This window comes from Mustela lutreola, chromosome 4 (assembly GCF_030435805.1).
Source record: "Mustela lutreola isolate mMusLut2 chromosome 4, mMusLut2.pri, whole genome shotgun sequence".
Taxonomy (NCBI): domain Eukaryota; kingdom Metazoa; phylum Chordata; class Mammalia; order Carnivora; family Mustelidae; genus Mustela; species Mustela lutreola.
The window spans coordinates 23,681,925-23,703,493 of record NC_081293.1 but is presented as its reverse complement, the minus strand read 5'-3'; the positions used below and the strand labels follow the sequence as shown (position 1 = coordinate 23,703,493).

The following is a 21,569-nucleotide window of genomic DNA, read 5'->3' as shown; positions in this document are numbered from 1 at the left end:
TGCCATCCCTCTCTCAGCCCTACTCACACACCTTCTGTCCCTGCAGAATATTTCCAGTCCCAACTATTGTCATTCTCTCCAAACTTGGATTACCACAACCCTGACATTCCTGAGTGGAGGCAAGATATTGGCAATGTCATCAAGAGAGCTCTGGTTAAAGTAAGTTGGCTTTATCTTTGCTTACAGGTTAGTGTGTAAAGGAAAGAACCAAATGATCTGGTCCAGACTAAATTTTCATGGGTTAAAACCACCATTCTACAGTTACGTAAGGCTTCTCTCTCTGTTAAGAGAGAGAGGAATGAGGAGGGCAAGGGAAGATGGAGGGAAGGAGGGGTGGGGGAGAGACAGAGATAGACAGGAGGAGGGGAATTGGCCCTATCTTTATACTGAATTTTCCTAGGACAAGAGGTGGACCTCTTTAATGAACTAATGGAGGGAGCACTCATTGAGTCTATACAGATCTCATTCACTAGGCTTGTTCTTTGCCCGCCAAGGGGGTTTCTTAACCAGATATTCAGACTCACAAGACTATTGGCTTGCTGTGAGTGTATAGCCAGTGGCTATACATGACAATCCAAAGGCTGCAGTCCAGAAAACAGAACATGCCATCAGGGTAGTAGAGTTCTAGAGTTAACTCAAGGTCAGATTGGCCTTAGAGAGCTTTGGAAGGGTTTTGTTAATGCATTGCTTAGAACAAAGTGCTAGAACATAATGACAAATGCAACATGGGTTTTCAAATGTAGAGCTAAGTCTAACATGTGACTCGTTCTATGAAGGAGGCATGGCCAGCATTTCAAAAGAGCCTGGAGAAGAGTATAATTCACTCTATCCAGGGAAAAGCAGGCTTAACACATTATTTGTGATTCGTTAAATACTTGTGAGCTGTTAGGATGGTCTTTGCAGGGAATACTTGAGCTCAGTTTTATTTATTTATTTATTACATTATGTTAGTCACCATACAGTACATCATTAGTCTTTGATGCAGTGTTCCATGATTCATTGTTTGTGAATAACACCCAGTGCTCCATGCAATATGTGCCCTCCTTAATACCCATCACCAGGCTCACCCATCCTCCCCACCTTCCCCTCTGAAACTCCCAGTTTGTTTCTGGGATTCCACAGCCTCTCATGGTTTGTCTCCCCCTCTGATTTCCCCCTCCTCATTTTTCCCTTCCTTCTCCTAATGTTCTCCATGCTATTCCTTATGTTCCCCAAAAAGTGAAACCGTATGATAATCAATGTTCTCTGCTTGACTTATTTCACTTAGCATAATCTCCAGTCCCATCCATGTTTATGCAAATGGTGGGTAGTCATCTTTTCTGATGACTGTGTAATATTCCATTGTGTATATGGAATATATTTTTTCTTTATCCATTCATCTGTTGAAGGACATCTTGTCTACTTCCACAGTTTGGCTATTGTGGACATTTCTGCTATGAGCATTGGGGTGCAGTTTTCTTTTTACTACATATGTATCTTTGGGGTAAATACCCAGTAGCAATTTCTGGGTCATAGGGTAGCTCTATTTTTAATTTTTTGAGGAACCTCCACACTGTTTTCCAAAGTGGCTGTACCAACTTGCATTTCTAAAAACAGTGTAAGAGGGTTCCCTTTTCTCCCCAGCCTTTCCAACACTTGTTTCTTGCCTTGTCAATTTTTGCCATTCTAACTAGTCTAAGGGAGTATCTCAATGTGGTTTTGATTTGAATTTCCCTGATGGTTAACAAGGATGAACATTTTTTTCATGTTTCTGTTAGCCATTTGTATGTCTTCTTTGGAGAAGTGTCTGTTCACATCTTTTGCCCATTTTTTTAACTTGATTATTTGTTTTTTGGGTGTTGGGTTTGAGAAGTTCTTTATAAATCTTGGATTTTAGCCCTTTGTCTGTAGTGTCATTTGAAAATATCTTCTGTCATTCTGTGGGTTGCCTCTTTGTTTTGTTGACTGTTTCCTTTGCTGTGCAGAAACTTTCTATCTTGATGAAGTTTATATTCACTTTTGTTTCCCTTGCCTTTGGAGACATGTCTTGCAAGACGTTGCTGTGGCCGATGTCAAAGGGGTTACTGCCTATGTTCTCTTCTGGGATTTTGATGGATTCCTGTCTCACATTGAGGTCTCTCCTCCATTTAGTTTATCTTTGTGTTTGGTGTAAGAGAATGGTCAAGTTTTATTCTTCTGTATATAGCTGTCCAATTTTCCCAGAACCATTTACTGAAGAGACTATCGTTTTTCCATTGGATATTTTTTCCTGATTTGTAGAAGATTATTTGACCATAGAGTTGAGGATCCATATCTGGACTCTCTTTTCTGTACCATTGGTCTATGTGTCTGTTTTTGTGCCACTACCATGCTGTCTTGGTGATCACAGCTTTGAAATATAGCTTGAAATCAGGCAACATGATGCCTCCAGCTTTTTTTTTTTTTTTTTCCCAACATTTCCTTGGTCATTTGAGGTCTTTTCTGATTCCATACAAATTTTAGGATTGTTTGTTCCAGCACTTTGAAAAATGCCACTGGTATTTTGATCAGGATGGTATTGAATGTATCGATTGCTGTAGGCAGCAGAGACATTTTAACAATGTTTATTTTTCTGATCCATGAACATGGAATTTTTTCCATCTTTTTGTGTCTTCTTCAATTTCTTTCTTGAGTTTTCTGTAGTTTCTAAGGTATATATCCTTTACCTCTTTGGTTAGGTTTATGCCAAGGTATCTTATGGTTTTTGGTGCTATTATTAATTGAATCAATTCTCTAATTTCTTTTCCTACAGTTTCATTGTTAGTGTATAAGAAAACAACTGATTGCTGTGCGTTAATTTTATATTCTGCCACATTACTGAGTTGCTATATGAGTTCTAGTCATTTGGAGGTGGAGTATTTTGGGTTTTTCACATAAAGTATTGTGTCATCTGAGAAAAGAGGGAGAGTTTGTCTTCTTCTTTGCCAGTTTGAATATATTTTATTTCTTTTTCTTGTCTGATTGCTGCTGCTAGGATTTCTACCACTCTGTTGAACAAAAGTGGCAAGATTGGGCATACTTGTGTCCCTGATCTTAAGAGGAAGGCTCTCAGCTTTTCCCCATTGAGAATGATATTTGCTGTGGGATTTTCATGGATGTTTTTCATGAAATTGAGGAATGTTCCCTTTATCCCTACACTTTAAAGAGTTTTAATCAGGAAAGGATGCTGTATTTTCTTAAATGTTTTTTCTGCATCAATTGAAAGAACAATGTGGTTCTTCTCTCTTCTTTACTAATGTGTTCTATCACATTGATTGATTTGCAAATGTTGAACCAGCCTTGCATTCCCAGTATAAATCCCACCTGGTCATGCTGGATAATCCTTTAATATACTATTGGATCCTACTAGCTACGTACGGTCTTCCTGAGAATTTTGGCATCCATATTCATCAGGGATATAGGTCTGAAATTCCCCTTTTTGAAAGGGTCTTTTCCTGTTTGGAATCAAGGTAATGCTGGCCTCATAGAAAGAGTCTGGAAGTATTCCTCCTGTTTCTCTTTTTTGAAACAGCTTCAAGAGAATAGGTATTATTTATTCTTTGAGTTTTTGGTAGTATTCCTGAGGGCATCAGTCAGGTCCTGGCCTTCTTGTGATCGTTCTTTTCTATCAGTTTGTCTTCTAGAGCACTAATTTGTTCTTCTGCCTCATTTACCCTAGCTGTTAGAGTATCTAGATTAGATCGGATCTCACTGATAGCATTTTTAAGTTCTGCCAGATCAGCTCTCACTTCTGCCCTTGGAGAATCTATATTGCCATTAATGGTTTTCTCCAGCCTAGCTATTGGCTGCATAACTGTTACCCTGAAGTTTATTTCCGATATCTCGCTTCAATGCATATACATTAGTTCTGTGGCAGAGGTCATGGTCTCTGAATTTTTCCTGTGTTGGGTGTTCCTCCTCTTAGTCATTCTGTTGAGGGGGCATTGAGGGAATGTACAGAGTCCAAACTATTGACTACAACCCAAGCAAGATGCTTGTTTTATGGGGACATTCAGGTTGGCAGCCTCTTGTTCTTCCAGCCTGTCTTCTGGGGGATGGTCCTGCTATGCTGTTACTCAGGCAACCCTTTTTGGGCAGAGTTGCCCTACCTCCTGTCAGGGAGATGGGCTCAGTGAAAACGAGTTTTGGGGGATTTTGTTCTCCCTGGCTGGCAGCTTTCTGCATCACTTCCAAGAGTCAGAGCACAAGTGATAGTACCCAAACTTCTGTCTCAGAACAGAGAAATCACAGTTTGTTCTCCAGAAAGACCCTCCAGGTCACACTGACTTTGTTTTTGTCTGTACTGGTAAAAAAAACACAGCGTCCGGGGTTGTGTGCCCCACAGCAGCTCTCCCAGCCCTTGCTTCTAGCTCCAAGTACGTCTCTGCCCTTTGTGCTTGCAAAACCACCAGATGTCCCCAGTCCACACACATGCCCCCACAGCTCCAGGATTCAGCCTGGGGGGCTGTCCTAAAGTCCTTTCCTGCCACTGCTGGTCTTCAAGTCTGTGCCTGGTCTGCAGCATGGGAAACTTTTACACTCCTATGTTACTTCATCTTCCCAGTGCCAGCACTTATTGACAGCTCCCTTCCCCTTCTGTTTGTCTTCCAATATCTGCCCACAGAATTACGGCTCTCTGCTTCACACCTCAAAACCAACCATCGGAGATATTCTGTTTGTAGAGATCCATATATATCTTCTTATATCTCAGGCTGATTGGTGGGTGTTCAGAGTGGTCTAATAGATATCCAGCTCAATTCAGGGAACTCATTGAAATAGGGTCCCCTACTCTCCACCATCTTGCCCTCCTCCCTTGGAGCTCAGTTGTAAAGGATACATATGGTTAACAGAAAGGTTATGGTGTCATTCAGGTAGAAGGAAGAGTATGCACAAAGCCATGGGCTATTGAAAGAGTACAGCATATTGGGGAAATGGCAGAGTTTAGTGTACCCAGTCTAAAAATTGTAAGGCCATTGTAGCTAGATTTGAGCTAGCATGGTTAGGGCAGCTCAAGAAGTATTGGAGAAGCCTGCAGGGGTCCAACAGATACCCAATGGGCACAGGAAGTTCGAAAAACTCTTTCTTCTTCAAGCAAAAAATGCTGACAATAGATTTATATTCAGACACCCATTCTGGTAACAGTACAGAGGATGGGCTGTAGGAGAGAGAAGTGAATAGGTGGGGGAGAAATTTCACAAAAGATGACCAGTTAAAACACTATTGCAGTTCTCTAGACCAGAGGTAACAAAATCTTGATGAGGAAGGATTCAAAGGTTACTTGAGAAATTGAACAGTAGAATTGGTGACTAATAGTATGTAGTGGGAATAAGAGGAAGAGAATCTTTCTGATTCCAGAGCAGGGAGGAGATGATCTTGTCCTTAGTTGGACTATGTCAGAGAAACATGCTTGAGGAACAGTAATGGTGTGATTGATTGATTGATTGATTGATTTGAGAGAGAGAGAGAGAGAGAGAGCAAGCACATGGTGGGGGGAGGTGCAGAGGGAGAGGGACAAGCAGAGTTCCCACTGAGTACAGAGCCTGACATGGGGCTCCATCTCATGACCCTGAGATCATGACCTGAGCTGAAATCCAGAGTTGGACGTTTAACTGACTAAGGCACCCAGGTGCCCCAATTATGTGATTTTTTTTAAAGTGAGTTTGGAACACATGAGGAATAGTTGGGTGAAAATAACCAGGGGAATTGAAAATGTGGATCTGAAGGTCAAGTGGCTGTACCCTGACTGAAGGTAGAGATGTGGGAGCTGCAAGTATGGAGGTGATTAGACCCCCCCAGGAGGTGGGGGGCAGGGCACATGTAAATGCTGATGCTCCCTAAGGCAGAGGGGGATGAGCCAGGGAAGGACTTCAAGAGGGAGCCAACAAAAAAGAAAAAGAAGAAGGAAAAGAGAATGATTCAAGAGAGCATTCCAGTGGGACATTGTCTACTGGATGATCTTCATCTTAAATCTTTTTACAAAAAGATTATTCATAGAAAGGGATGGAAATGTGACTGCTCGTGCATCCCTGTGACTGTGAAACATCCAGAATTGTGTATATTTTGCATGATTGTGCTTATTAAAAACATACTAGCTTTTTAATAAATAACTTAGTAATTGTAATAATTATACTAATAAATAATAATCAGCCATGTCAGTTGATGGCTGGGCCTTAAATCTCACGAGGACCTGTCCCTCAAATATCCCTTCGGATGGGATTAAGTGACTCTAGACACATAGCCGCAGAGTCTCCCCAAGGTTACTAACTGATTGACACCCACCGCACCCCCCCCCCCCCCCGGCCACTGAGACCGCTGTTCCCTGGGACGAACGGTCAGTGTAGCAGTGGCACTCACAGGCTTACCCTTTGCCCTTTGGAATGGTCTCCAGAGACTTACTTCCCCTGGTTGGTTAGGATGAGGGATGAGACCTTTTTGCCCCATAGGCTTGAACACAAAAACTTCCAGCTATTTGGGATCATGCCTTCTAGCAGGAAACCAAGGCATTTGGCAAAGCCAGTTCTAAGTGATCCTCTGTGTTTGGTGGGCTTTTCAGGTCTGAATGTTACTTATTAGTTTCCTGCAAGTTGGTACTCTCACTGTTATCACATCCCTGAGAATGAACTCCAATCTATGAGCCTAGTCCCAAATAGGAAATAGAGCTGAGCCAATGCGAAACAGCCCCTCCATTTCTATTCAATCCAGCAACTCTTTATTTGGTCTCTACTCTGTGCAAGCATCTTCAGGACAGTGATCTATCCACAAAGACCCCCAGGAATGTTTGAGTGAACATTCATAGGAACCTTTCAGAGAAGAGATTATATCAGCCAGATACATTCATGTCACAGTCAAAATGATCGAAGTCCTTGAAATGTGGTAGACATGGTATCTGGAAGTGCTTGGCATGAGAGGCTAACTTGGAGGAGGTCACTGCAAGTGGCAATAGTCAGGGGAGACTGCTTGGAGGAGGCAAAGTTTGTTTTTTGTTTTTTGTTTTTGTTTTTTTTTTTTCCAAATCAGAAACTACCCTATTTGAGTTGGCACAAATTTGAGTTGTTCAGGAGACACTTAGGGAAGAATAACCATACTCTACAGCAGGTGGTGTGTGACTCAGCGTTTTGTTTGCTTTAGGAGTTTACCTCCAGACAGAAGCTTCCTTTAAGTTTTTATCAAAAAGCAATACAATCCTTTTACTAAACGCTCAGGCATAGGAAAAAACTCACTCATAATCTCAGCATCTTAACACAACTTTCAGTATTTTATTTTGCTTTTTTACTCTTACACATTTCTATTTTTATAGGGCTGTAACCAAAGAAATGTAAGGAAATAGATCAGAATGTAGTGATCATAAGTGTTTTTCCATGTTGGCTGACTGTACTAATTATCATCATAATGGTAAAATAGCATTCTATCTGGTGGGTGATCATACCATTATTTACTTAAGTTTTTGCATATTTGAGTTTTCCCCATTTATTTGTTATTATAAATAATGTTTTTCTTCCTGTTTGTGGGTTTTTCTATATTTTGGATCATTTCCTTAGGGCAAACACTCCGAGTTACAGTTACTGAATAGGTCTGAATATTTTTATGGCCTTAAAGTAAGTCTTTTGAAAAGCAAACTGGCAATGTGCATTGATTGTTTGTGCTGCCAGCCACAAATGAGAGAGCTCTTAACTGAAGCCTCACCAATATCAGCGATTTTAACTTAATACAAAAATCCTGCTTTAGTAAGTGAAAATTGTGCTGCTTGTCTTGTTCTTTTTAAAATTTGCATTTTCCCATGTTTGCTTGTAACCTCCTATTCCTTGCTCGCAGCCGGTATGTTCATGTTTTTACCAAAAGCTCTAGCTCTCTCTGTGCAGAAAAAAGAAGAAAAATATGGGAGGAGCTTTAGCCAGTGTTCCGAGCAAACAATATTTTAAAAACCGCTGTAGTATTTTAGTTTTGGTAAAAATGTGTGTAAGAGCCAGAGGAGGTAGTGAGACTAACCATGGCACCTCTAATGGGAAACAGAAAGGAATCCTGGATATATCCTGGGCCCTGTGTCTCCCATGTCGGGTAAAGCGGCACACACCTGAGCCTTGTACGTGGGTGTATTCCACTCCTTGTGATGGACTCCGGGAGGCTGGCTGGTCCACAGCCTCACTCTGTGGTCTCTGCAGGTAACCAGTGTCCCAGAAGACCAGATCCTGGTGGCTGTGTTCCCTGGGCTCCCCACTTCAGCAGAGCTCTTCATCCTTCCCCCCAAGAACTTGACGGAGAGGAGGAAAGGCAATGAAGAGGACCTGGAACAAGTAAGTGAGAGAGCGCGTGGCTGGGGTACTGCGTGCTTGCACCTCCCAGTCAAAGGGCACACAACCTCATCTCCAGCCACAAAGGGAAGGGAGCTTCCTCCCATTGGCCCAGTGGCCTGTCCGTCTTTCTGGAACCTGGGGCTGTGAGGAACAGAAGGTGCCCAGGTGCACACTGACTAGAGCATTTGGCACACAAGAAGGGAAGGCATTCCAGCAGTTGGCATTCCTGCAACTTCCTCAGGTCTCCTGCCCAGTGACCTGCCCCTTCCCCCCGGGGATGGAGGGGGGTGGACACTGGAGAGAGAGGGAGGGATTTGAGTGTCCCTGTCTATATCTGGGAAAATAGGCTTCTTGTCCTTAAAGATCCTGGTCAATCTAAGTTCCTGCTTTAGGAGAGAAAATGAGCTGCTTTTAAACATGCTTCTGTGGAGAGAGAGGGACTGTGTCATCGTGTTTTGACTAAGGATCCAGCATGTCCAAAGGGACTGTGGTTCACCATCCTCGTCAAATGAGCATGTAGCTCCTGTGATGGGCACGCCATCTCTGAAGTAAAGGAGCTTCTCTCACTCCCAGCTCCTACTGGGCTCTCCTGGGCTGTGCTCTGCCTCACCTTTCCCTGCCTGCCTGTGACACTAAGTCAGAGAGGTAGAAAAATTGAGTCCGCACAAAGCACAGATCTGTTCCCACATGAGGCAGTCGCACAGACATCTTCTGTGTCCCTTCGGTACTCACCTGGCTGTCACCTCATCCCTATGGCCGTCCACAGCCATCCTCGGGCAGCAGAGATGCCAACACAGTTTGCTCCTCTGGAAAATGAAGCAGATAGTCGTAGTGCAGGGCTGCATATCCAAGTCAGCCAGAAATAAAATCAGCTTCTCAATGCATGCATCACTTTTATAAGACCTCTTTATTCTGAAATAGCAAGTGGCATGTGTGAACTATATTTGGAAGCTACAATATCCATTTGTTTAGATAAATAGGTAATTACGGTGATGAATAGCAGCTGTGATGTTAAGGCACGTCCAGCCAGATAAGAATTAGGGACCACAGCCCAAGTCAGCCTCGGCTTTCATGTGGGAATTACAGAGTGATTAAATCGGTGTTATGTGTTCCGAGACTTGCTGGAGAAAAGTAAAGAGGAAAAATTATCCCATAAAAAGAAGGCAGCTTCTGCCTTGATGTCTGCCTCCCATTGTCTCCAAAAGAGCAAAAGCAGAGGAGTGGGCTGAGGACCTACTTCCCCACTTTAATCCTGGCAGGGGCCGCCCTATCCTGTGTGTGTACTTCATTCGATTAAAGAACCAATGATGGGTTGATGTCCTTTCATTGGAAACCACAATAGGTTGCGCTACGGTGAGTTATAAAGGCGTGGATGAGAAAGCACTGATCCAGGGACTGAATGAGACATGGAGGCCTGTTTTCAACTATAATTCACCTCTCTCTCCACTCTCCATAAGCAATAACATATAGCAAATAATACCAACTGCTTCCTTGGCCTCGCAGGGCTCCGAGAGCTGCGAGAACCAGATGGATGAAGATGTCCCAGTATCCTGTCTCCTGATTGAACTTGGTCACTGTTTGCCTCTTGGCCCTGGTTTCTAGCTCCATGAGGGAAGACTGTCTCATGGCATGTCTCCTGTGCATCTCTCCCTCTCTCTCTCTTTTTTTCCAGATTGTAGAGATGTTGTTTAATGCTCTAAACCAAAACTTGGTGCAGTTTGAGCTGAAGCCAGGGGTTCAAGTCATAGTGTATGTCACGCAGCTGACATTAGGTGAGTGCCTGGCGGGTTCCAGGGGGAAATGGGGATGTGATCTGTTAGCCTGGGGAGAAAAGGGAGGAGATCACGATCAGATGCTTCTCCACAAATGCCTGAAAATAGCTTTGTGGGCAGGGCTCTTGTGTGTAGTGATGGTTACGAAAGATTAATCACATCTTTCTTGGGGCTTCCTGTTGTGGTAGCAAGAAGACTTCTCATTAGAAGTGGCTTTGCTCTTGAATCCCTGGATGACCTTGGGGGGAAAATCTACAGTTTCCTTGGGCTTCAACTTAATTGTTTTTTGTTTGTTGTTTGTTTGTTTTTATCTGCAAGTTGGGATTATGGTGGGTAGTCCTCAGGGTTTCTTAATTTCTCCAGTTCTCCAATTCCGTGAATCTTGGTTGGGAGGCCACATGAGATAACTTTAAAACTCCTTTTGATTTACAACAGATGAATCTAAATTGATACAGAGATCAGCTCTAGTGATTGATTTGTAAAAGGAATTTGAAAAGGTATGTCCCATTGGGTGTCCCCTACTGGGTCTCCAGGAGTGACTATTTGCTAAATATATATTAGTAATCTAAGACTTTTCAGATTGTGGAGGTTCTAAATGTGCCCACCCAGCAGTGTTTTAGCAGAACTGTCTAAAGGAAGAGAATGAAACACTGCATGACTATTGAGTCCAAAATTCCCAATAGATAAGCCATAATTATGTTGGCAGGCACTCAGGCCATCTAAGAGAAAGAGTACTGGAGCCCCTCTTCTACTCCCCCTAGCTAGATCCACATTACTCAGTTTACACCAAAAACAGTAGGTTTATCCTGGCAGAGCAGAGGAGTTTACTTGCCCTGAGAAGCTGTGATTGAGGGCACTATCTCCATTATTGAAACCAAGCTTCCTGTGCCCAGGTAGCACACAGCACAGGACAGTTGGAGACTAGATTTAAGGATGGGGCATCAGCTGGCCTCCTTTCTCTGATGAGAGCTTCCTCCATTTAATAGCTTCTAAGTGAGCTGTCTGCTTTTTCCTCCTAGCTCCATTGGTGGACTCCAGTGCTGGCCACAGCAGCTCAGCCATGCTTATGCTCTTATCAGTGGTGTTTGTCGGCCTGGCTGTATTCCTGATCTACAAGTTTAAAAGGTATGTGCTAATATTGCTCAATTTTGATATCAGGGCTAGATTTTTTGGAGCTGATTCTTCCTTTAGCCACCATTCCTAAACTCATCCCACATATGTGAAATTAATTCTCTTTGAAGCTCTGTTGGCATTGGGGGAAGGGGAAGGCAGGAATGCCTATTCTTTGAGGATTGAAGAATAAATGGGTTTAAGAATCTGAACTCTATCCAATTTATAGGTATATTGAGTCAAGAAAATAAAGGATAGCCTATGAAATCAATTTATTCTCTTTAAGAGAAATGCAAAGAATTTTCAGACCTTCCCTAAATTTCTAAAATAAGATCTTAGGTAGTCAGGAGATCTTTTCTACAGCTTACCACCCATTCAGGGTGGTTAAACAGAGGAAATACAGCTGAAATCTAGTGCAAACATGGACACACATGTGCGCATGCGTGCACGCACACACACACACACACACACACACACACACGTATTTTCTTATACTCTGTGGCAGCTCCCTGGTCTCTCTTGGGTAAATTCGCATGCTAAAAATATTCCACCTTTATCCCTTTCCCTCTTTTCCTATTTCTAAAGGGCAATTGATCAGGAAAACCAAACTTCGCATGTACTCAGAAATTATGTTTGAAGGCCACAGAAGGGGTGAAATAATAGGATACTTACTAAAACATGGAGTTGAAAGCAATAATTCTGGACCATTAAGTACAGAATAAGGTCATACTTCCTTCTAGAGGTGTCCTGGTTCAGAGTATGACCTTTGCAATGAGACAGACCCCCAATTTTAACTTAGCATTTTTAGCTTTGGGCAGTTGAATCTGTCTCCCTACGCCTTCATCTCTTTATATGTAAAATAGAGAAAACAATACCTAATAGGCTTGCTGTGCAGTTTAAATATGGTCCCATCTGTCCCTGGTACATACTAAGTAATCAACAATGCTAAGCTATTATCGATAACAGAGAACATGAGTTCCCAAGGTGCCTTCTGGATCACAACACGGCACGTAGTAGGTTCTCAAAAGATCTTATGAGTGGCATGGAAATGTGCTTCATACAAAGACTGGTTAAAGTGAAAATATCATTAACCATTGTGGAAGCAAAACTTGGTCCTGGGAGTCTTTCTAGACATTGAAGGTAATGCTTTTAGATTGTGAAAGGGATCCATGGTAAAGGCTGTGCTCCTCCCCCAGGACTCATTAGCTGCCCTCTGGTGGACAGCTCAGGCTTCAGAACAATGGTTTTCCTCAGTACACATCTCTGCACTATGTAACTAGCAGGAAGCCTTCAACACCCTCCGTATCAGGACGCAGAGAGAGTTACCTTCCTACTCAGTTAATAGACCAGTATGTGAGTTCATATCCTCATGGATCAAGACCAGTGAACCCACCTACCCATTTGGCCTTTGGAGATGGGAACAAACCCTCGTTATCACCATCAGAGAACAAAGATTCCATATAGAAATGATTTAGTCAAGGCAACGCCCATTTGTGGATGTACTTCAGTTCCATACAAAGCACACTTTAATTCAACCAAGGATTTGATTGTGGGGAAGCCCAGTGGTTGCTGGAGCTTGAAGAGCAACTAAACCAAATGTGTCACCTTCTGGCTTCTAGATCCTCATGGTTGCTGAGGACAAGGGCCAGTAAAAGTCCTACAGAAGGGTATTTGTGTCAGACATCTCTTAACAAGGCATCCCTGAGACTTGGGAAGTTTTCTGTTCTCTTGCAAATGCTGCTAAACTCTCTAGACAGTCAACCTATTAATGTAGGCATCTTTAAACGTGTACACTAGATTTCTTGAATCTCTGCCAGGTAATGACATCTCTGAATTATTCTACCTCTGTCATTTCCCAATATCAGCCTACTCTTCCTGCATCCCTGACAGTGAATCTTGTAGCTATGGCCACAGGGAACAAACACGACTCAAAGTGGGTAAACAGGAGAGTCAACTAAGTACACTTACAATCATCTGTTACCTTTTCTTTCCTAAGCATATTTTGTGCTTTGGTTGAGGTCCTGTTGCATCTTCTTTTATTTCTTCGGTCTTCTTTGCCCTCCCCATCACCTGGAACTCTTGTGATGGCTCTATGGAGGGTGCCAGGCTTGCCGATGAGTAAAGGTCAGGTTCTTATCTGTGCTTCCCAGAGGCTCCTTTGTTTCTTTAATGACTGTCCAGTAGAACTTTCTGCAGTGATGAAAATGCTCTGTAATCTATACTGTCCAATGCAGTAACCACTAGTATGACTGAGGAACTGAATTTTAAATTTTATTTAACTTCATTTAATTTAACCTTAAACATCTGCCCCTGGCTAGCAAACAGGCAGAACATCTAGAGAACGGATGTTCTCTTTCCGGATCACTGGCCACGGTGAGTTTTCAGACCCAACACTTTCTCTGTGTAATCATCAGCATCTACTCATTAAACCACATAGTCATCCAACAAACACTTACTGAAGGCTCAGTATGTGCCAGGCACTGAAAACAATCTCAGTGCCCCAAGTAGTCAGGTTAACAGGGGAAAAAGAAGAGAGCTACCATGAGCCCCAAGATTCCTTTATGTAAATACCACCCTGTTTCTCGTATTTGATCTTATTCTTGAGTAGTTATTTTCTGAAGTTTTAGACAAGATAATTAGAAATCATTATGACATGGCTTTTATTATCTGAAAATTCTGCCCAACAAAACTTTCTATCTATACTGTAGATCTTTTTCCTTTTTTTTCTTCCTGGCTGTCCAAGAAAATTTTTGAGCTTTTACATGTTTTTCCAGCCTTTTCTTTCTTTCTTTCTTTCCTCTTCTTCTTCTTCTTCTTTTTTTTTTTTTTTTTTTTTTTTTTTTTTTTTTTTAGCAAGTCTTTCATTGCAGTCTGAAGCCTACTTGCTTTAGAAAAATTTAGAGAGACCTAAATTTCCTCCCACAGACTCCTAACACTTAGAGCTGGAACAAACAAAAGCTAAAGTTTTTTTGGGAAACTCAGTTGATCCATCTTCCTTCTCTTATTAAAACATATATAAATGTATAGGCCAAGAAATGCCCCTAAATCTCTTTATTTCCCACATTTCTTACCTGCAAAAGTGGGGCTTAGTCTGATATTCTCCCATAGTCCTTCAAGTGCACATGTTAGGAGATGTAAAATAACTTGACAAGTTTTTAAAATGTGCACATGAGGATGTAAAGTGGTATCCCCTCCACCCCTCTATGAAAAATGTTAAAGAATTTTCTGCCTGTTGTTTAGAGATTGAAATAAAGTGAACAATCTTTGTAAGGGCGGATTTATTCAAATCCTCCCAGGGATCGCTGGGAAAGCAGCAAGGGGGAGGCAGTGAACTCTGGCTACAGTTCTGAAATACACAAACTTGTGGGATCAGGAAGAGTTTAACCGCCTCTGACATCTGGTAACTATTACAGCTTATCCTACCATTCATGAGTAATACGTACTTTTATGATTAAAAGAAATCTAAGTCTGTAGGTTGCATTTCTATTTAGATGAGAGGGAAATAAGGACCAGCGTGAATTTTTAATTATACATATTTAGAGAGCCTGGGGTCTGCTGCCTCACATGCGAACTATTCATTTAAGGTCCTTGTAGATTATGTTAAGCTGGTTTAGACCAGTAGGAGTCGTGAGGACACTTCTCTCAATGTATGAAAAGCAACCATTAAAGAAACAGAAACTAAATGTGAAGGAGTGGTAGGAACCACCCATGTTTCCTGCCTCTTTTGGGATCTTTCATAATGAATTAACTACAAGCAAACCTCATTGGATGCCCCATCGGGGTTGGATTAGGGAAAGGAATGTAGAAGCTTGAAAACACCACTGGTCAGTCATAGGGAAACAGAGTGATTCTTCTTTAGAAATGCACAGGATTGAGGAAGGTGTCAGATACCTTAAGTTTTAATAATACTCTTCCTAGTGATCAGCTTCAAGAAATGTCTGGATTTTAAACTGATTTTGCTCTCATTTAACGGGGTAAGAGAGGTCTCTTCTAGAGATAATATTCCAAGGTAAAATTGTGGTCTTTTTGTTTGAGAATCTAGTATCTGAAAGTAGAAAGAGCACGTGTTTTGAGGTCATCTATTCATTCACTCAGCAAACACTTGCTGACTATGAACCATGTGCCAAGCATGGTGCTTCGTTGCATGTGCAGCAGAGAAGACAGAGAATATAGACCTGGCACATGTGGGAAGCAAAGTCAGCAGGCTTGCCTCTGACGTCATCCTTAACCCCAGCATCCTATTCATTTATTCCATAAACACTGTTCCATAATTCTATATTTTTCATAGGAGAGGTGGGGTGGCTAGGAGAGGCTCTCAGAGGTAAGTTCTGAAGGACAAAAGGACACCATCATGAAGAGTAGGAGGAGGAGTGTAAAAGAGGGCACAGCTGGTTCCAAGTCTCCAAGGTGGGGACAGGTTTGATGTGCTAGATTCCTGCAACTCAAAGTTTGGGGCTCAGACCAGCAGCCTCAGCATCACCTGGGAGCTGGGCAGAAATGCCCTATTTCACTCCATCCTGTCCAGACCTATTGAGTCACAAATGCATATTAGCAAGAACTTGGGTAAGAAATAAGCACTTAAAGTCTGAGAAGCACTGGGTGAGAGGAATTCACAGGAGACTACAGGCCTGAAACCCAGTGGGTCAGGGGATATGAAGAGGGGTCAGAATATGAATCCTCCAAGAAAATTCCAGTCCCAACTGGCTGGTCCTCCAAGTCCTCCAACCTTAAGTCTTTCTGTCTTATTTCCAAACCTAAGCCTTTGTGTCTTTGAAGGAGATTATTTAGCTTCTCTTAATCCTCACCTTAATCCTCTCCACAATCATACAAGGAAGTTATTGTTAACTCCCATCGAGCAGATGAGGAAACTGACTACCTAGGTATTTAAGATCTTTGGCCCACAGGTGGTATTCTGACGATAATAGCAATGGCTAGAAGCCTTTTCTTTCTTGGCTCTTCATAAAGGAAACCAATGTGAACTGATTAAATTGATGCAAACTTAGAAAAAGATGTCTTTTCACTGCGATATAACCGTGTGCATCTCAAAGTCCAGTTCCTTGAAAAACCTAATAAAGGATAAGTATTTTAAGGGTTTTAATGCCTATCTGCTCAATGGCATTGCCCTTCTGTTGACCCCAATTCGGTTTACCCCAGGCAAACCTCTAGGTTTACCCCGAATCTATTTTGGTTTACACCAGAAGAAGATGCATTCCTTATAGAGTTCTATGGTTTACATCTGCCCTGGGCATCTGGTGTCTGGCCTTGTGTTGCTTGGCCTCACAGCTACAGTGTCTGGGTAACCAGCCCCTTTCCTAGATGTTGGCCTGTCCTGCAAATAGCTTCTTCCTCCCCCTTATGACCCAGAATCTCCTAGTGGCCCAAGTTTGGCGTACCCTGTGATCATAATCTGATTTCTTAAAGGAAAATCCCCTGGATTAACATCTATGCTCAAGTCCAACACGACAAGGAGCAGGAGATGATTGGGTCAGTCAGCCAAAGTGAAAACGCTCCCAAAATCACACTCAGTGACTTCACCGAGCCCGAGGAACTGCTGGACAAAGAGCTGGACTCCCGGGTCATAGGTATGTGTGCTGGTACCACCAAGCTCCTGTGTCCTCTGTCCTCCAAATGCGAGGGCAGTCAGCCCATGTGGCCTGTCCTTCAACTCGTGCCAGACTGGAGGGAGGGCTGGGAAACAACTGGCTACGGAGACACGATTGTGTTTTAAAATTTGGCTGCCCACTCTGGCCACATGGAAGTGTCAGATTTTTTTTTTTTTTCCTCAAAAATAGACCAACATCAGAAGTGCTAGAGTCAGAGTCGGGGAGGTTTGAGGCCAACTCTCCATTGCTGGCAATATGCATTAGCTTGTTCTTACTGTTGTCGTCAGTGGCGTGTAAGATGACACACCATTGCTCCCACCTCGTGCGCTGGTGTGGGAGGTAACAAACTTTCAAATACAGGTGACAGAAGCCAGCGAGCTGGTAGGATAGACTAGCCAGGTGTCCCATGTAATGAAAACCTATTAAGCACCCATTCAACGTGGCCTTGGTCTATAGCAATAAATAAAACAGAGTCCTGCCCTTGTGAAATTGACATCCTCTTTCCATCTGTCTGTCCTCTCTCCCCCGCAGGAGGCATTGCCACCATTGCAAACAGCGAAAGCACAAAGGAGATCCCCAACTGCACTAGTGTTTAATACCAACCAGCCACATGGTCAACCATCTTTCTGACTTTCTTTTTGATGATTACTATGACTATTATTATGGAAAAATGAAAATGTCTTTTTTACCTTTTGTTTACCAAGGGCCCCTTCATAAATAGCAGGCAGATGCTTAGCTTTGGGAGGCAGAAGGCATTCTTAGCTGATTAAAGTGAGACAAAAAGAACAAATGGCTGCATTTGTGCTAAGGGCAAAGGATGCATCTTCCCGTGGCCTTTCTAATTTATTCTGCCACTGACCGTGTGAGGACTCTCTTTTTCCTTGTGGTCTCTGTTCTTCTTTTTAAATTTTATTTTCTTGTTTACTTTTTTAAGTTGGGTTGGCTTCTCATTAACCTCCCATGTCCCCCTCCACATCACCCACACCCTACCCCCAGCACACACACCCTAAAACACAGAACATTTCCCAGTCAGATGTGCAGGAGGTGGGTTGGTGGGGAGTGAAAGTAGCTGCAGAAAGCGTGCACACCTTTATGAAAGAGGCCCCGCCTCGTGCATGCCAATAGCGAGGCTACAGATGGCTTACTGTACATAATTAAAATGTAAATAGCTTTTTATTTCCTAAGAAATAATTTAATGTTTAGTAAAAAAGAAAACAGAAAAAAGAAAGATGCGTGTGTTGGCTTATGCACTCACCCTCAGAGCTGACCAACCCCCAGGCCTGCTAGATGTGTTGGGTTCTGGATGCTCTCCAGTTGTCTGTCACACTTAACTCTTGCATCTCCGTGTCCATGCCATAGCTGGTTTCTGCTTCTGTATATAAAGCGGGGGGAGGGCTTCTTTGGGACAAGTCATCAAGGAAGGACTAGAGTGACATCCTAGAACATGGGGGGCTCTCTGTGCCATCGGTGATCCGGATGAAGGTGCGAGATGAAACCCACCAGGGACTTCAGACTGCAGGTGAGGAAACAAGGCTTCCCCTCCAGAAGGAAAGCGTGGAGATTTATCAACCCGAGAAGATGGGTTTTCTCTAAAGAAGCTTGGCTGCGGATCAGATAAGGGGCAGTTATTCTTTCTGGTTGGAATCCATGGAAAGGTATAATCCTTCTGGAGAATTCTGGCGCTATTTTGAGCTCAGAAAAGTCCCCCGGCACCAGGTGAGGCCTAGTGAGTGCATCTCAGCCCAGGAGGAGTGAGAGCAGTTGGGAGGGGTGTGGCATTTGTGGCATCACAGATCTGTGTAAGCCCTTGCAGGCCAAATAGGGGGCTAGCCTTTTACGATATTAGTCAAAGATGATTTTAGCAAAGCTGTGCTATTTGCTTGTCAGATGTACACAACTCCCTTAAAGTCAAATGTCTGCCTTCAGTTCCCTTAAGATAGTTCTTGCCTCTGGAGCGAGCGGCTTTCAAAGCCAGCCCTCCTGTTCCCAGCACCCCGGCCCCTCCGCCCATTCGCACACACCACTTCTGTTCCGTAGGGTCACTCGAAGCCATGCCGTAAGCATTGTTTTCTTTTCAGGCTCAGCCTGAGTACACTTGTTTTATAAAACGATATACTGTATATATATATATGGGAGGAAAGGCCGGATTTTGTACCTGTTAACTTTGTGAGGTATCATTCGCCTTCTCTGGGAGACCCTGAGAGAGTGCAACCTAGAGAAGTCTGACTGGCTACAGCATAGATCGGGATAAGGAGTGCTTCTAAAGATCCTGCTTTTTCTGTTTCAAGGGTTAAATGGGGCAGACAATTGCAATACTTGTACTAAATACTGAAATACAAATGCATGAGTCATGTCTATATATACAGTATATGTACATATACTGTTCTTGATTTTATTGTTCCATTTGAATATTTCTACTGTAAAAAAAAAAAGACAGTGGTTTTGAAATTGTTGAAAATAAATGTATTTTTGTACATCAAAGCTATATACCTGGCTGAGATGTTTCTCTTTGGGCTGTTTTCTTCACCTATTGCTATCCATCAGCTATTATTGGAATAATGCTACAGGGCCCAAACCCAAACCGAACAAATAGCTTATAACCCAGATGTTTATGTTTTACTCATGGATCTCCAGGTTGGTTGTGGTTTGACCAAATGCCACTGAAACTGACCAGGCTCTCCTGAACTACTCCGGATGCTAGGTTCAGCTGGGGTCCAGGCTTGCTTCATAAGCTGTCATCTTCCAGTACTAGAAGCCACCCAGAGCATGGTTTTCATGGTGGATTACAGAATTCCAAGTGAGGCCAGCAGGATACTCTTAGTCTGTAAGGCCTTGGCTCAAAATGGCATTCTGTTTACCATCATCTCCATTCTGTCGACCAGAGGAAAGCACATGGCCATGTCCAGCATCCATGGGTCAGGGAAGTAGGCTCTGCCTCCTCTGGTGTAAGGCACCACTAAGTTGTATGGCAATAGTGTGATAGAGGATTCCGCTCTAGCGAAGGGCGTGATGTGTTGAGAACAGTAGTAACAATAGTTCAATCTACCCATTCATTTCCTCTGGTCCTGTGGCTTTCATTAGATGGTCCATTTTCAAGTTTCCCACCAACACTTGTGGCCAGGACTTCTGATCAGAAGGCCTGGTTAACACAAGGCCTTAGACTTGGTGTTGGATCCCATTGAATGGTAGATAGAACTGCAACGCAGGCCTTGTAGCCTTTAGCAGGGGAAATGAAAAGAGGAGAGGGAACCAAGAAGACATGTATTCTTGTTTTTTTCACTATTATTATTATTAACCTTCTTAATACTGTTTGACTCATCAAACCAGCAATAGCGCTTATCTTGCCCGCTGCCGAGGAAGGAGTTTGGAAGGATAAGTGATGGGCTCTTCTCCACCTTAGATAATAAGGGAACGTGAATAAGGGCTGTAAGTTAGATGTTTTAATCTTTGTAGTGTTCAAACTGTGTAATAAATTACCATGGATCCCAGAAACCCAAGAAACCAGAAAGCTTTGGTCAATAATTTGCTCCTGTGTTTTGAATGCTAAGGTGACCATTCCAGAATCATATTTTCTGAACTCAAATAACTAAGATATGGGATGAAACAGAGGTTTTCTTTTGATTTGTGAATGTATCTAAAAATTAGTATTATTCTTGGTTGTAACTATTCTTGGGTTATACTCACCTTTTAAAAAATTATAATATATAATCAACTTCTTCAAATATTGAGGCTGTCATTTATGGTACCCCTAAAAGAAATAGGGTTTTTTTTGGTCTGACTAGTGGTTTGTAACATCAAGTGCCTACACATCCTGCAGGGGTGTGTAATGAGCTTCCCTGGTAATGTAACATGTCTAATATTCTGATCGCACATCAAAAGTGATTTTTCTAAATGCAGTAGTTGTTGCTTTCCGATAGGATCTGAGTTCTTCCCATGTTTGTTTACGTTGGGGTTGATAAAAATCACTCCACTGGATTAGAAAGGACAGGAGTGAAATACGTGGTAAAGCAGCATTAGTCAGCTGGTTTGTTTGGGCTCAGCCCTGGTGGGAATAGAGCCCATGCCTCCCCCACCAGCACCAGTCTGCCAGATTTCTCGTAGCAGACAGGCAAAGGCAGAAGGCAGAGAGCGTGATTGGCTTTGTGGTTATCCTCCGCCGGGTTTCTCATCGGAATGTCTTCTTCTCTCTGGAGATTCTAAACCTGATAAGCAAGCCCACAGCAGTCCTCAGGGTGGGGCCCAGCTATCAGCACCTGAAGCGGAGCTTCTGAGGATTCTCCTGTCAAAGTTAGAAAGGAACCGCTCTATCCGCCACTGAAATCGCTCAGGGAGAGTTCCTGGGGAAAAGGTACTTCCCCTGGCCCATGTTACCATGATACAAGGCACCTTCATCTGTAGAAGTGAGAAACACTTCCAAATTGGCTCATTTCCTCCTGGGCAAAAGATGCAGCTCTGAGAGAGCCACCCAATTGAGTTATCTGGAACAAAGACACACTGCGAGTCAAGGTGGTGATGGATTATGCCTTGGAAAGAGTGGTAAGCCAGGAGTTAGGAGATCTCTGACTTTCAGCAAATCACTCTGGACCACGATTTCTTATTTGAAAAAGGCAACCACTTTATGGCCTGCCTCACTGGCTACTTTTGATTTTCAGAGGGGCAAGGAGCACGTTGCCGATTCCAGAATTGACAGATGACTATCGTAAGCATACTTAGGAGACCTCTTTTCTTCTTCTGTAGACGGGTCAGCTGGGAGGCAGAGAGCAAAGTGACTTCCCTAAGTTAGACAGCAAATGAGT

General features: G+C 42.9%; 1 protein-coding gene across 1 annotated transcript in view; it reads left to right on the top strand.

Moving 5' to 3' along the window:
* Positions 1-19,239, top strand: part of SORCS3 (sortilin related VPS10 domain containing receptor 3) — a 590,518-nt gene extending 571,279 nt beyond the window's left edge. Inside the window, exons 22-27 of the mRNA XM_059173261.1 lie at positions 47-159; positions 8,157-8,288; positions 9,961-10,060; positions 11,080-11,185; positions 16,592-16,752; positions 17,305-19,239. Coding sequence (XP_059029244.1) covers positions 47-159; positions 8,157-8,288; positions 9,961-10,060; positions 11,080-11,185; positions 16,592-16,752; positions 17,305-17,369 — 677 coding nt within the window. The 3' untranslated portion in view covers positions 17,370-19,239. The remainder of the gene's footprint in view (positions 1-46; positions 160-8,156; positions 8,289-9,960; positions 10,061-11,079; positions 11,186-16,591; positions 16,753-17,304) is intronic.
* Positions 19,240-21,569: the final 2,330 nt, after the last annotated feature.